The following is a 15,355-nucleotide window of genomic DNA, read 5'->3' on the forward strand; positions in this document are numbered from 1 at the left end:
ATTGAGATGTGTGGATAACCTGGAGAAAGGCAAAAGGATGAGTTAGAGGAATAAATCTAATGACTATAGTGTATACAGGTAAAGGGAAGATCCTCTTGGAATGGAAAGGTGCCTGTTAACTATTCCTCCTTAAAGACTGTGGGTGTAGGAAGAGATAGAACAAAGGTAGCCCATCATCTTCATGGTAGTGATTTTTCTTTTTGTCAACTAGAATAAGGTTATTCTTGATTTTTTTTCCAGTTTTTTGTTGGTGCATTATAGTTGTGCATAATGGTAGGATTTGTTCGTATGTATTCCATTGCATATGCACCCAATATAACGTGACCAATATCATTCCCTAATATTTCCCCTTTCCTATCTCCCGCCCCTGATCTGTTGACTCTCTGAACTCCACTCTGGTGACCTCCCTTTGATTTTCATGAGACTCCCCCACTCCCATCCACATCTTTCTGAGATAAAACATACAACCCTTGGCTTATTTATCTTAACATAATGTTCTCAAGTTCCATCCATTTTCCTGCAAATGATACAATTTTATTCTTCTTTTTGACTGTAATTCTTGATATTTAGATAGTGATTTGAAAAACTTTTAAAATTCTATTTTTAGTTTTTTGCTATTCTTGTTACCCATCTTGGCCTGATTTTTGGAGACGACTTTGGCGAGGACTAGTCAGGACTTCACTACTCATGCTGGTTGTCAGCAGTAAACGTAAATGAGATTCACTGTATTCTTTTTTTTTTTTTTATATTTTTTTATTTTTCAGTTTTTGGCAGACATAGCATCTTTGTATGTGGTGCTGAGGATCGAACCCGGGCCGCACACATGCCAGGCGAGCGCGCTACCGCTTGAGCCACATCCTCAGCCCACACTGTATTCTTTTTTTCATTCATTTTTAACACTGTGTTAGGAATTCAGAACTCTGTTGAGTTCACAGTCTAGTAGAGAGATCAACAGACAAGCAGAAACAGGGCAGCATTATAAGTGCTGTGATGCTTGAAGATGTTTCAAGAAGGCTTCAAGCAGGTTGAAGGTCCTTGTATGGTCAGAGCTGTTGCAAAGATTACATGAGATACTAGATGTAAAATACATGGTATCAGGCCAAATTTCTTTTTGTTGTTACTTTATTATTATTATTATTAACAAGCTATTATTTTAGATTCCATCCATTTCTTGCTAACAAAATCCCAGGTGAGCTGGGTATGGTAGTACACGCCTGTAATTCCACCTACTCAGGAGGCTGAGGCAGGAGGATTACACGCTCCAGAAGACTCATCCATTCTTAGCTTTTTTCCTCTGTTCAAGGCCAGTCCAGCTGTCTATAATAGGCCTCTGACCCTATCTGCTCCCACTGCTCTGTACTTGCTCTGTTAGTTGCTGTCCTCCTCCTATCTCATGTGTGTTCAGTGTCTTCCTTTTGCTCAGTCTTTATACACATTTATATCTCTTAATAAACAAAAAAAGTTAATTTACCTTACAGCCCATCTAACTACTTTCTATTTACTCTCATCCCCTTCTTATGCAAATTTCTCAAGTGTTATTTGCATTTGTTGAGAAATGGCTCAGTTTCCTCATTATCTGTATCTTATCCCATCAATAGCTCACGTTAGACTTTCTTTTGTGGAAATTTTCGGTGTTGACCCTTGCTGTCTTTTCTTCAAATATACTGTTTCTTTAGCTAGTTAATACAATCTGTGTTTTTTCATGTCATATTATCTGCTGGTTCTCTATTTTGCATATTCTCTTCCTCAGCTAACCCTTTAAAGGTTATTCATTCCCACTGTTCTATCTTTGGCCCTCTGCACCTGTCATTGAAAATGATCTCATTTACTTCAGTAATTTCAGCTATACTCAAGTGTCATTATCACTTAGATTTCCAGCCCAGGTTCTCTTTTCTCAGGCTCAGACCCATGTGTCCAATTTTGTGCTAGATATTTTAATGTGTACCTTCCCAGGCGCATCAGATATTTGCAAAATTAAACTCATTGTCCACCCCCTTTACCTGCCTTTTCTTGTTTGGTCTTGTGTATTTTTCAGATTTTGGCATTATCTTCTTCCCTGATCATTTGGGCAGAAGGTGAAAATAATTTTTAATTCTTCCTTCTTCTTTTCTCCTCACATCTAATTCATTTTCAGATATTTTAATTTTTACCTCTCAAATATTTCTATAATTCCTTCTCCCCACCTTTGGTGCCCTCTAACTGTATATTAGGCTTGTATTGTTTGTTGTCTGGAATTCTCATTAGTTTTCCTTTTACCAATAGAACCATGTCAGCCAGACTCCATGGTGACAAAGTGAAGTGCAAAGCTTATGTTGTCTGTTCACTTCTTGTTGTATCCTTCAGTGATCCTGTACTTGCAGGATCAAGACGCAGCCATCCCGACATGGTTTGGTTCTGGTTGCAGCCTCATTTTCCAGCTTTGTCTCCCACCACTTACTGTTCCAACATCACCAGACTGCTTGTTATTCTCTTCATGTGTCACATCATTTCTTTCCTTCTCTCTGTGCTCTGGCTTATGTTGGCACCCTTGCTTGGAATGTGCTCCTCATATAAGGTCTTGATAAAACATTCCTCAAATACTAACCTTATTTCCTAGAGAGCTTGCCATGGTCTATTTCAGGCAAAGTCTTGCCTTCACTAAGTTGTCTGGCACTTATCTGTGTTTCTCTTATGTAGCACTTGCATCATTCTGCCTTATTGCATCAACCTGTCAATTAATTGATAGAGACCTTGAGGCCTAGAGATACTAGGTTGCATCTGAAAACAAAACTCTACTAAATATTTGAGTTGAAACTCTTCTCCCACTAGTTACTTCTTGTCCCTGCCTCCACATTATTCAGTGTGTTAATTTTCCTGGGAATTTGCTTCTTTTTTGTCCACTTATTACCAGTGGAATTCCTACTCATCTGCAAAGGTTTTAAAATTCCATTTCCACTAAATCTTTCTGCATCTCTCCCTCATCCCATCCCACTACATGTGTGATTTCCTACTGTTAAAAGCTACGTTACCTTCTTTAAACATGTAACAGAGTTGATCCAGTATTACTCGGTATATTCAGATACTTGTCTCTCCCCACTCTTCCAATTTAACATTTCTCCAGATTACTTACTGTATTCCAGGTAGTTTACCAGGGGATGTCCTAGAGATAGTGTCCCTTCCCTAAAGGGCTTGTAGGCTGCTTAACAGATACATTTTAGTTCATGAGAAGAGTTCCATTTGTCAGATTTCTATAGTTGTGACAAAATACCTGAGATAAAAAAGGAGGAAAATTTTATCTTTGCTCACGGTTTCAGTCCATGGTTGCTTGACCCTGTGTGGCAGAACATAACAACAGCAGTGCATGGTGGAAGAAGTTGCTCAACTTATAGGAGCCAGGAAGCAAAGAGAGAGGGAGGAAGGGGCCAGGGTCTCATTATCTCCTTCAAGGGCACATGCCCCATTGACCTAACTTCCTTCCACTAGGCCCCACCTCCTAAGGATTCCAGCACCTCCCAGTGGTGCTGCTGGGTGCTAATCAGTCTTTAGCACATTGAGGATCTAAACCATAACATCTTGTCATCTTAAACGATACCATCTATTTATCTATCTATCTATTTATTTACTTACTTACTTATTTATTTAATGCAGAAACCTGTTAGAGTGTGTTCCAGACTGGGCTTGTGAAGCAAAGAAGCTGGAAATACTAGATGTGAGCTATAATCTTCTCACAGAAGTTCCTATGCGGTATGTATGCATAAGTACATATATATATAGAGAGAGGGGTGGGGTAGAGAATGTGTGTGTGTGTATTTAACTATTTCCCTAGATTTGGGTTACTTTCATTAGTTCAGTTGACTATGAGGTGATGTGATGTGCAAAGAGGGATATAGTGATGGCTAATGCAAATGGTAAGAAACTTAAAGGATTGTGTGACATGCATACTGATAACTGTGATCAAATGTTCAAAGATTTGCTGGTATGTGTTGGTGATATGATGGTAATAATAGTTAATTTTATAAGAAGAGTTATTATGAACTGAATAGTGTTCTAAGAACTTCACTTTTATGATCTTACCTAGTTATAAACCTTATTATAGGTACTGTCATCCTCATGTTTTAAATGAGGAGACTAAGGAGCAGTTAGGTAACTCATCTAACATATAACCAGGAAGCAATGAGAGCTGACATTTGAATGTAGTCACTTACTGCAGAGTCTCTGCTCTTTTTTTTTTTTTTCCTTCCCTTCTTTTTTTGGGTGCCATGGATTGAACTCAGGGGCACTCAACCACTGACAGGGTCTCACTGAGATGCTTAGCACCTTGCTTTTGCTGAGGCTGGTTTTGAACTCACAATTCTCCTATCTCAGCCTCCCCAGCCACTGAGATTACAGGTGTGCACCACTGTGCCCTGCAAGTATCTGCTCTGATAATCATGAATCAGTATAAATTGTTTTAAAATTCAGAAGAAATAGAGAATGCTTCATGAATGTGGTATTCAAGTTGACCTTTACCAGGTGGTGGGATTTCTCTAAGTGGAAGGGAAAGAGTGGTGCTTGGCAGAATGTTGGGAGGAGTATTTTTATGTGTTCAGAAGCATCAAGATATAAAATGTGTACTTGCAGGATCTTAAGTTAAACTAGAGCCTTTGTAGCATGGTAGGTCTGAACACAACTTCTAGAATCAGACTATAGTTCAAATCCAGACTATATTGTTTAATATTAAATGTGAGATCTTTGGCAAAGCAAAGTCACTTAATCTTTATGAATTTCATTATTAAATGGCCTAGCACATTTTAAGCACTTAATAGTTTTTATGAAAATGATATTTTTATTATGAATTTATTAAATTGTTATTAATATTAGTAAATATACTGAATTTTTAAATATTAATAAATGCTATCTAGACTTAGAATCTAAATGTATTTATTCTAGAAAATGTTTTAGTTTAGATCTCCTCTCTGTTGCTTATCTTTCTGAATTCACTCTTTCTCAGTATGACTTTTAGTGACTTCCTTCTATTCTACATGGTGGATAATGCTCAGGCACTTGTTGGTGATTGTACAATCTAGAAGCAGTGTGTTTCTAATGATTGTTTGACTTTATTAAATAGCCCAGGACATACTTAGAAAGAAAGATATAAGTAAGTTCTTTTTTGTTTCTTTGTACCATCCCCCTTAGAATTCTGAGTAGCTTGAGTCTTAGGAAACTGATGATGGGACACAATCATGTCCACAGCCTTCCGGTGCTAGTGGAGCACATCCCTCTGGAGGTGCTGGATATCCAGCATAATGTTCTCACCAAGTTGCCGGACACCCTCTTCTCCAAGGCCTTAAAGTGAGTACCAGAGGATTTATGTTTTAAAAGAACAGAATCATTGACTGAATGCATTGCATTGATTTGTCATTGGAGTGATTTTTTGGAACTGTATTTATCTGATAAATAACTGTGGGTGGAGACTTGGTTGCATTTTTTTAAAATATTTTTTTAGTTGCAGATGGACACAATATCTTTATTTATTTTTATGTAGTGCTGAGGATTGAACTCAGTGCCTCACATGTGGGAGGCAGGTGCTCTACCATTGAGATACAGTTCCACTGAGCTACAGCCCCAGCCCTTGGTTGCAGGGTTTTTTTTTTTTTTAATATTTATTTTTTAGATGTAGTTGGACACAGTGCCTTTATTTTGTTTATTTATTTTTATGGGGTGCTGAGTATCGAACCCAGGGCCTTGCACATGCTAGGTGAGTGCTCTACCTCTAAGCTACAACCCCAGCCCCTTGATTGCAGTTTTTAATGAAAGAAAATATGGCAGTGTTTCATGTGGTAGTAATCTTTAACTCAAAGTCATAACCATCAAACACTTAAGTTTTTGTGTTGTAAACAGTTTCAGATTGGTTGGGAAGGTTCACACTTTCATTGCAGAAAATGAATACAGTTATGACATTTAAAGAGAAATTGCAACATTTAGATATAGCTTGTTTGAGCAATTTTCAGCTTTTGCATTGTGCAGAAAAGAACATATGGCTAAAATCAACTTAATTCTAGCTTTGCCAAACCATCTTCGAATTGCATCCATATTTGCACAACTTTTTTGGCTACCTACTTTGAAAACTATGCATTTAAAGGTAATACCCTTCCAAAAGGTATTGTTTCCCATCTCTTTGTAAATTAACAAATAGATTATTTGTTTTTTTTTTTTAAAGAGAGAGAGAGAGAGAGAGAATTTTTTAATATTTATTTTTTAGTTTTCGGCGGACACAACATCTTTGTTTGTATGTGGTGCTGAGGATCGAACCCGGGCCGCACGCATGCCAGGCGAGCACGCTACCGCTTGAGCCACATCCCCAACCCAGATTATTTGTATTTTAAGATCTTTAATCAGGTTTACCTAATGTGTATGTTATCTTTAAATGAAAACTTTTTTTTTTTTTTTTTTTTAATCACTGTTCTTGTCTTTTTTTATCGTTCTGGAACTCAAACCCAGGGTCTCACTCATGCTAGACAAGTGTTCTACCATTGAACTACATCCCCAGTCCAAGAAAACTTTTTATTTATTTTTATTTGCTGTTTTTAGATATACACAACAGTTGAGTATATTTTGACATATTATACATGCATGGAGTATAACTTATTCTAATTAGGGTCCCATTCTTATGGTTGTACACAATGTGGAGTTTCACTGGTGGTGTATTCATATACAAAACATAGGAAAGTTATGTCCAATTCATTCTACTATCTATCCTATACCCATCCCTACTCCCTTCCCTTCCTTCCTTTTTGCCTAATCCACTGAATTTGTATTCTTTCTTCCCTCTGTGTGTTGGAATCCACATATCAGAGAGAGCAGTTAGCCTTTGGTGTTTTGGGATTGGCTTATTTTATTTAGCATGATAGTCTCTAGATCCATCCATTTACCAGCAAAAGTCCTAAAGTCATTCTTCTTTATGGCTGAGTAATAGTCCATTTTATATACACTCACATACACACACATCACATTTCTCTTTTTAAAAATATTTTTCTTAAAAAAATATTTTTCTTTTTAAATTTATTTTAATTTGTTCTATATGACAGCAGAATGCATTTCAATTCATATTACACATATGGAGCACAATTTTTCATGACTCTGGTTGTACACAAAATAGAGTCACACCATTTGATATATCACATTTTTTTAATCCATCCATCATTTGTTGAAGGACAACTAGGTTAGCTCCACAGCTACAACTGTTTTTTTCCAAAATATGGAGAACACAGTACTGTCATTAATTTAGAGATATGAAGAAAACAGATGAGCAGTAGTAATTTAACACAGGGTTACATGAAACATACAGAAAGCATTTAGATAGGGTGTGGTGGTATACATCTGTATTCTTAGTTACTTGGGAGGCTGAAGCAGAAAGTTTGAAGTTAGCCTGAGCAATTTAGACCTGTCTGAAAAAATAAAAAGGATTGGGATGTAGCTAGAAAAATTACTTGCCTAGCCCTTTGCCTATACCACAAAATAAAAACAAGAAAACATTTATCCTACAAGTTTTTTTTCTGTTTAGTAACATATATCTCTTTATGTATAATATCCTTGGTTGGTTATTCCTCAGAATAAAATCTTTGGAAATTCTAATATTTTGAAGGAAATTTTGCTTTGGAAAAATTTGTGTGGAGACTTGATGCAGTGGTTAGTTAACAAGTATTTATTAGCAAGATGTGACACTGCATTTAGTTATGCAGTATTAATAAAATTAGTTTACAGTCTGCTGGGTGTGGTGTTGCACACCTGTAACCCCAGCAGCTGGGGAGGCTGAGGCAGGAGGATTGTGAGTTCAAAGCTAGCCTCAGCAAAAGCAAGGTGCTAAGCAACTCAGTGAGACCTTATCTCTAAATAAAATACAGAATAGGGTTGTGGATGTGGCTCAGTGGTTGAGTGCCTCTGAGTTCAATCCCTGGTACAAAAAAAAAAAAAAAAATTAGTTTACAATATTAGAATCTGTAGTAAGGAAGTCACTTAGCTATGTGAAGCTGTCTATTTTATACTGACTGCACACAACAATTTTAGGATAAAGACATGGCAGATACACTAACTACCCTCAGTAATTTAAAAGCTAATTAGGGATGTGGATCATACAACATGAAGAAGATTTAAGAACACACAAATTTAAGAATATTGGCTTCCTTTTATCAAGAATACTCTATGCATAGTAAACACCATACTGGGAAATTCTTAAGTCATATCATGTTTTACCTATGAGATTGGCACAGATTAAACTGAATTATGATACTTTCAGTGTTGGCAAAAGTGCGAGTGCACTGGCAGTCTTGCATTCATCTTAAGGGAGTGCAATTTGGTATAGTCTTTCTGGAGCTCAGTTTATCAATATGTTTAAAAAATCTTTAAAATATATATCCTTTGATTCCATAAATTCTGTTACTAGAAATGTATCCTAAAGAAATAACTAGGTAAGGACTCAAAGGTGTTCATTACAGTGTCTATAATAGAAATGCAAACAACCTATATATCCATTATTAGGGGATTATTATGGGATTGGTTAAATAAATAATGATGTTGTTAAAACCAGACAATTTTTTCTGAAGCGTGTCTTCATAATTTAGATATCTGTGAACACAGAATGCAATAATAATGTCCTTTCAGTAGACATACAGATGGTAATAGATGAGGCTAAGTTAGAGTTGGGTTACTGCAGAAACCTCGGAAAATAGTCACACCATATTATTTCTCCTGTCGTTGGCTTGCATAGTCGAGTAAAAGGAACTTTGGTTTGGATAGATTCAATTAGAGAAAAATACCTGAAGAAAGTGGTATTTTGTTGTTGTTTTGTGAGTTTGGAAGCTTGGAATGGCAGCATTCCTTACTGAGAGAGCATGATGGTTTCTATAGAAGGTGGCAACAAACACAAAGGAAATGATGAACTTTGTGTGTTCTGTCAGTCTCAGATACTTGAATGCATCTGCAAACAGTCTGGAGTCTTTACCTTCTGCCTGTGCTGGGGAGGAGAGTCTGAGTGTGCTGCAGCTGCTTTACCTGACCAGCAACCTCCTCACAGATCAGTGCATACCTGTCCTTGTGGGGCATCCACACCTGCGAATCTTGCACCTCGCAAACAACCAGCTACAGACCTTTCCTGCAAGGTGAATGAATGTAAAATGTTATGCTTTGGGATCATAACAATAATTCTGCATTTGTCAGACTAAATCATAGGTTTCTAACTGTGACACTTCCTTTATAAGTTGGCTGGCTTACTGATACTGTGATTTCACTAGTCCCAAAGGAAAAAAATCTCATCTTAATAGTTTGTATCCAGTTATTAAATACCAGTACCAAGAGAAATTATGGTTAAAATGTGTTTAATTTTTAGTTCTAATCATTTAATAATTGTCTGAGAATGTTCAACCTGGGAAAGTACAACCTTCTGAAATAAAGAAATTCTGAAGATATTTTTTTTCTTTTCTCTTTTTAGCACTGTATTACAAATATTTTTGTTTGTTTACTATATGCATATATATGTATATATAAGATGCCTACTATATGCCAGATACTAGGTACTAGTTGGTTCTCAAGGAATCTAGAGCCATATTGAGGAAATACACAAGTATCTGGGCAGTTGCTATGCAGTGTGACAAATACAAGTGTTAAAGATGAGCACAGGTTGCCAGCTCTGCTACACAGAGCTTGGGGTGCGTGAGGCCTGGAGGAAGAGATGAACAGAAGCTAGCCAGGCTACTCTGTAAGAAGACAAGAGAGATGGTTAAGGCTCTCAAAGTTTTAGACAGTGTTGGTAGAGAAATATCTTTCAAAATACACTTGATTAAAAAACAATTTTACACCAGAAAAATCCATCTATACCATGAAATTAGTAATTAAAAATTATGCTTTTATAAGTAAGAACGTGGGGGAAATGACATGATACAATTTGAATTAAATGTCATAAAATTATACAATGTTTAATATAATTTGCATGATTCTGATTTTGCAGATTTTCTTGGAAATGTGATAAATTCAGAAAAAAATTAGTTTAATTATTAAAATATTAAAGGTTCTTGAACATTCATGAAATGAGAATAGAGTTTAAGATAAAAAACAGCCCAGCAGCTCAGGAGGCTAACTCAGTGGCTGGGAGGCCGAGGCAGGAGGATTGTAAGTTCAAAGCCAGCCTCAGCAAAAACAAGGCACTAAGCAACTCAGTGAGATCCTGTCTCTAAATAAAATACAAAATGGGCCTGGGGATGTGGCTTAGTGGTCGAGTGCCCCTGAATTCAATCCCTAGGACCACCCCCCCGCCCCCCCCCAAAAAAAAGAAGACAAACAGTATGAACTTGGTTATTTTCTTGAAATACTTCAAACAGTGACATTTAAATTGAATGTAGAATCTTAATTTTGGATGTAGTAGATCTCTTAAAATCTTACCATATTAATTTAAGTAGCCTCATTGATAGACCACTGACAGAATATATTCATTTGTGAAACTGATGAATAGTACGAGATTTTCTGTTCTGAAACTAATGACTCTCACCCATTTTGATGACACTCTTGTTGGAGGGATCAAAAGCATGTGAAACTGAAAACATGTGAAAGAAAATGAAAATAAAAGAAAATGAAAATAAAAAATAGTAAAGATGAGAAATAGGAAGAGATGACACAAAATTAGAGTGATCCAGTTATAAAACTAAATGGAATTTAGGAGCCATGTATTTAAGAACATGCTAATTTTATATTGAGTAGCAATCCTCTATCAGGGCATTTCCTGAACAATATTAAAACTCAGGCACAATTCAAGTCTTCTTTCTTTTGGACAATTTTCAGAATCCATCATAGTTGTGGGTACTTGGAAAGAAGCTGATTAAGATATGAATACTGCAATTCTATTTACAAGTTAGAAAAATCAAGGTAGGAAGTAGCATAAGGGCAAAGCATGAAAATTGGACATGGGAATGTTTAAAATATATTAAGTTAAAAAAAATAAGTAATAATTCAGGCATGGTGGTGCACACTTGTAATCCCAACTACTCAGCCTGCAGGATTACAAGTTTAAGGCTAATTTAGGCAATTTAGCAAGACTCTGATTCAAACTAAAAAAATAAAGAGGGCTGGGGTTGTAACTCAGTGGTAAACCACTCCTGAGATTAATCCCTAGTACTAACCACACACAAAAGTTATAAAACAATTCATCTTTAATATTACATCATTTTTAAAATTTGAAAAATACAGTTTTATGCTTTAAAGACAAGAATACTATCTACCAAAATGTCATCAGGGATTATCTCTGGTAGCAGAATTAAGAGGGTTTTTTTTTTCTATTTTCCATTTTCTCATTTATTTTAGTGATTATGCATTATTGTACTAAAGAAAATTTTTTAGTTAAAAATATTTGTGAATTTTTTAGCAATAGAATATTTGTGAAAGATAGGACATGAAATTAATGTAAAACAAATACTCATTTGAGGAATTTGGTAGGAAATTCAACAAAATTATAATAATTATTCTTTCAGGTTGCTAGTTTTTTTTAAATTTTTTTTTAAAGAGAGAGAGAGAGAGAGAGAGAGAATTTTAATATTTATTTTTTTTAGTTTTCGGCGGACACAGCATCTTTGTTTGTATGTGGTGCTGAGGATCGAACCTGGGCCGCACGCATGCCAGGCGAGTGCGCTACCGCTTGAGCCACATCCCCAGCCCTCAGGTTGCTAGTTTATTGCTAATTATTTTCTGAACTTTTTCTCCATATTATAGCAGTTTATTTTTCTAATTTTTTAAACCAATAAATTAGAACAGTTTGTATTCTGGATAAGGGTATTGATTTTAGGAGCACTTTGAGTCCCAAGCATAGTGCTGTGTGTACCAACAAGAACCTGATAAATATTTAGTGGAGATAAGTTAGGTTTTGAATAGGTAACTAGAAATTTAAACCTGAAAGGAATCTTGGTGATGATTTGGTACAATTTCTTCATTTTATAGCTGAGGCTGTTGAGGTCTGTTTGATATTACTATACTTTTTTTCTACTAATATAGCTAATTAGTGGTGAAACAAGGGCTAGAATTAATCTCTCAACAATAGACCCATGCTTTTTCAGCTCCTTGCAAGTTAGATAACAGGAAGATGTGTATGTTCAACAGCTTTCAGAAAATCAAGGGCACTGTCAGCCCTTGAAACACACTTGAGTGGGAGATCAGGTACAAAGATAGCAGAGCCAGTTATGGTAGAGAGCCTATGCCTGACTGGTGTCCAGTTGTTTCCTATTACTAGTCCTCTGAGGTCCAGTCCTCTTAAGTACACCAAGCTGGCCTTCCATGCTCAGGGGCTGTAAAATAGCACTTACTTGGCAGCTGTTGTTGTTTTGGTATAATGTGGTATTTTGATATTTCTTTTTCAGTAAACTAAATAAATTGGAACAATTGGAGGAACTGAACTTAAGTGGCAACAAGCTTAAAACCATTCCTACAACCATAGCCAACTGCAGAAGGCTGCACACCCTTGTTGCACACTCTAACAACATCAGCATTTTCCCAGAAATATTGCAGTTGCCTCAGATCCAGGTAATTTGATGTGCTGGAAGAAGTCCTGGTGGGGGAAATAGCCAGCGTGTGATGCCTTTTTTTGAAGCAGGGTCGGGGTGTGTGTGCTGGGTTAGAACCCGCCTCACACTTGCCAGGCAACTGTGGGCCATGTCCCCAGTCCAGAGATGCTTCTCTTCTTAGAAGGAAGAAGAAAGGAGTGTGAATGAGATTGTTCTTTTATAAGGAAGAAATAATATTCTAACATACTCAGATTGGAATTCAAGTATGCTTAATTCATTCCTGGGAAGAAACTAAGTTATCCTTAGAAGATATAGTAGGAGATTGAGTATTGGGAATAAAGAACTAAACTAGAATTTATTTTATTTTGATTTCTGTTTCTTCTCAGTTTGTAGACCTAAGTTGCAACGACTTGACAGAAATTCTAATTCCAGAGGCTCTGCCTGCTACGTTACAAGACCTTGACCTAACTGGAAACACAAATCTGGTTCTGGAACACAAGACACTGGACATGTTTAGGTGGGGAAAACAATCTGAAATTAAATCCACATGTGTCTAGAGGCCCACCAATCATCTTTGGATCTTCTTTAGGACTGTGGACTCTCAGTTAATTAAAGGAACAGAATGAATTAGATCAGAAAGACCCTAGGTTCTCTTCTTTGATTTTGATTCAGCTATAAATGGATGTTCTATTTCCTATTTAATAGTCAGTCTATTTATGTACAGCTAAGCCCCATGTGGAATATTTTTACATGGAAGGCACAGATATTTTAGGTGGCACAGGTCACATTACAACATCCGAGAGACAATATATGTTAATTCATGCACCAAGGCTTTATTGTATTACAATACTTAAAATAAGTAGATGGTTGGCTGAAACTTACATGTCCCAATAATTGTAATGATATTTGTCTCTGTTTTTCCTCCTATCCCTTTCCTTTATTCTGCATCCAAGCCAGCGGGTTCATCATACTACTTTCTTTTAGCCTGTCTGGAAATACATCTTAGTCTTTCAAGAGATTGTTTTATAAAAACATGTTATTGTTTGGATAGTTTTTTTAAAATATAATAGGCAATATGGTATAACCTTCTTTCCTTCTACAGCCACATCACAACCCTGAAAATTGATCAAAAACCATTGCCAACCACAGATTCTACCGTTACATCAACCTTCTGGAGTCATGGACTGGCTGAGATGGCAGGACAGAGAAATAAGTGAGTATGTCGGCCATAGAGGTTAAGAAAGAAAAAAAGCAGCTCCTGCCATCTGGGGACTGGGCTGATGCTCACAGCTGGGCCACAGTAGTTCTGTTGTGCATAAACAAATCACAGAATGTTACCATCAGATAAGATCCCTGAGACTCAGGTAAAGTAAACAAAATGAATGTGTAGGCCACAGAATACCCAGCAGCCCCCTCACAGCTCTTTCCTCATGCTAATTTTCCTTCTCTGTTGATAAGATTTATTGAGGGACTCAACTCTGTAATTGCCCCGATTTCTGATAGCCTACAATGTGATATGATCCTCCATTTCTCAGCCTACAATGTGATATGATCCTCCATTTCTCAGACTCTCCCAAAGGTGACCCATCCAAAGCCCAAATCCTATACTAGGTTCTTTCCAGCACCCTTTTTTTATACAGTCCAGGATTCCGTGGTGTGCATTCTTCCTTCCTGCAAGGAATACTAAACCCAACTTCAACCATAGGTATGCTGTGATGGTCTTTGGAATTGACAGACATCAATGAAGCCAGTCTCTAATCACTTCTACAGGAACATATCTCACCTTGCCAGCCTTTAACGGCCTTGCAAAGCTGTATAAATTGCCCGTGAATGGGGACTGAATTTCACCTTTCCTTAGGACATCAGGTCTTACAAATGCTGCTTACTTCTGGGGACATTTTTCATGTATAAATTTAAGATTTACCACATCCTTCTCTACCTTCAGTTAATAATTATTTATTTACTTTTGGTCCTGGGGTTTGAATTCAGTGGTGCATTTACTACTGAGATATTACCACAGCCCTCCCCCGCCCCTTTATTTTGAGACAGAGTCTCGGTAAGTTGCTTAGGGCCTCGCTAAGTTGCCTGGGCTGGCGTTGAACTTCCAATCCTCCTGCCTCAGCCTCCTGAGTTGGCTTGGATAATAGTCATGCATCACTGCGCCCAGCTAATAACCAGTTTTTAAAAGGATGCTCCCTGAGGAATAATTGTTTACCAGAAGCTTTCTTTGATGATTGTATTTCTTATCTTTCTATTCTAGGCTATGTGTGTCTGCCCTAGCTATGGATAACTTTGCAGAGGGGGTTGGAGCTGTATATGGCATGTTTGATGGGGACCGAAATGAGGAGCTCCCACGCCTGCTGCAATGTACAATGGCAGATGTGCTTTTGGAAGAGGTACAGCAGTCAACAAATGACACAGTTTTCATGACCAACACTTTTTTGGTATCTCACAGGTAAGCAGGTGGGTTGAATAATCCCTAACTCAGCTCTACCTTTGGAAAATAAATCTGAGTCAGAAGGTAAAGATCTAAATTATGGGTGCCAGATCAAGGAGAGACCTGCTTCTTCCATGATTATACATCTCAGTATCAGCAGGGATTGTGGGAACATTGGCATGTCATAGAGCCTTTGGAGTCATGTGCCTTCTCTGTTGAACCCAAAGGCTGTTCTTTATGTATAGAAGATTGTGTTTTTAATAGATGTATTTGTACATTTTAGGGAGAATGATGGTAAGATTTTATGGTTCTCCAAAGAGTCAAAAGCCTACAAAAGGTTAACATGCACTGGTCAGATTCATTTGTTTAGAATACTTTGTACTGGGGATTTACCCAACTAAGATTTTCATTCAAGTCTAAA

The 15,355-nt window shown here is 37.0% G+C and overlaps 1 protein-coding gene across 1 annotated transcript in view; it reads left to right on the top strand.

Annotated features, from left to right (window-relative positions):
* Positions 1–15,355, top strand: part of Phlpp2 (PH domain and leucine rich repeat protein phosphatase 2) — a 69,326-nt gene that overhangs the window by 45,550 nt on the left and 8,421 nt on the right. Inside the window, exons 11-17 of the mRNA XM_076838225.2 lie at positions 3,628–3,723; positions 5,155–5,310; positions 8,916–9,116; positions 12,354–12,516; positions 12,884–13,014; positions 13,600–13,710; positions 14,758–14,952. Of these exons, the coding sequence (XP_076694340.2) occupies positions 3,628–3,723; positions 5,155–5,310; positions 8,916–9,116; positions 12,354–12,516; positions 12,884–13,014; positions 13,600–13,710; positions 14,758–14,952 (1,053 nt within the window). The remainder of the gene's footprint in view (positions 1–3,627; positions 3,724–5,154; positions 5,311–8,915; positions 9,117–12,353; positions 12,517–12,883; positions 13,015–13,599; positions 13,711–14,757; positions 14,953–15,355) is intronic.

The sequence above is a fragment of the Callospermophilus lateralis genome, chromosome 18 (genome assembly GCF_048772815.1).
Source record: "Callospermophilus lateralis isolate mCalLat2 chromosome 18, mCalLat2.hap1, whole genome shotgun sequence".
NCBI lineage: Eukaryota > Metazoa > Chordata > Mammalia > Rodentia > Sciuridae > Callospermophilus > Callospermophilus lateralis.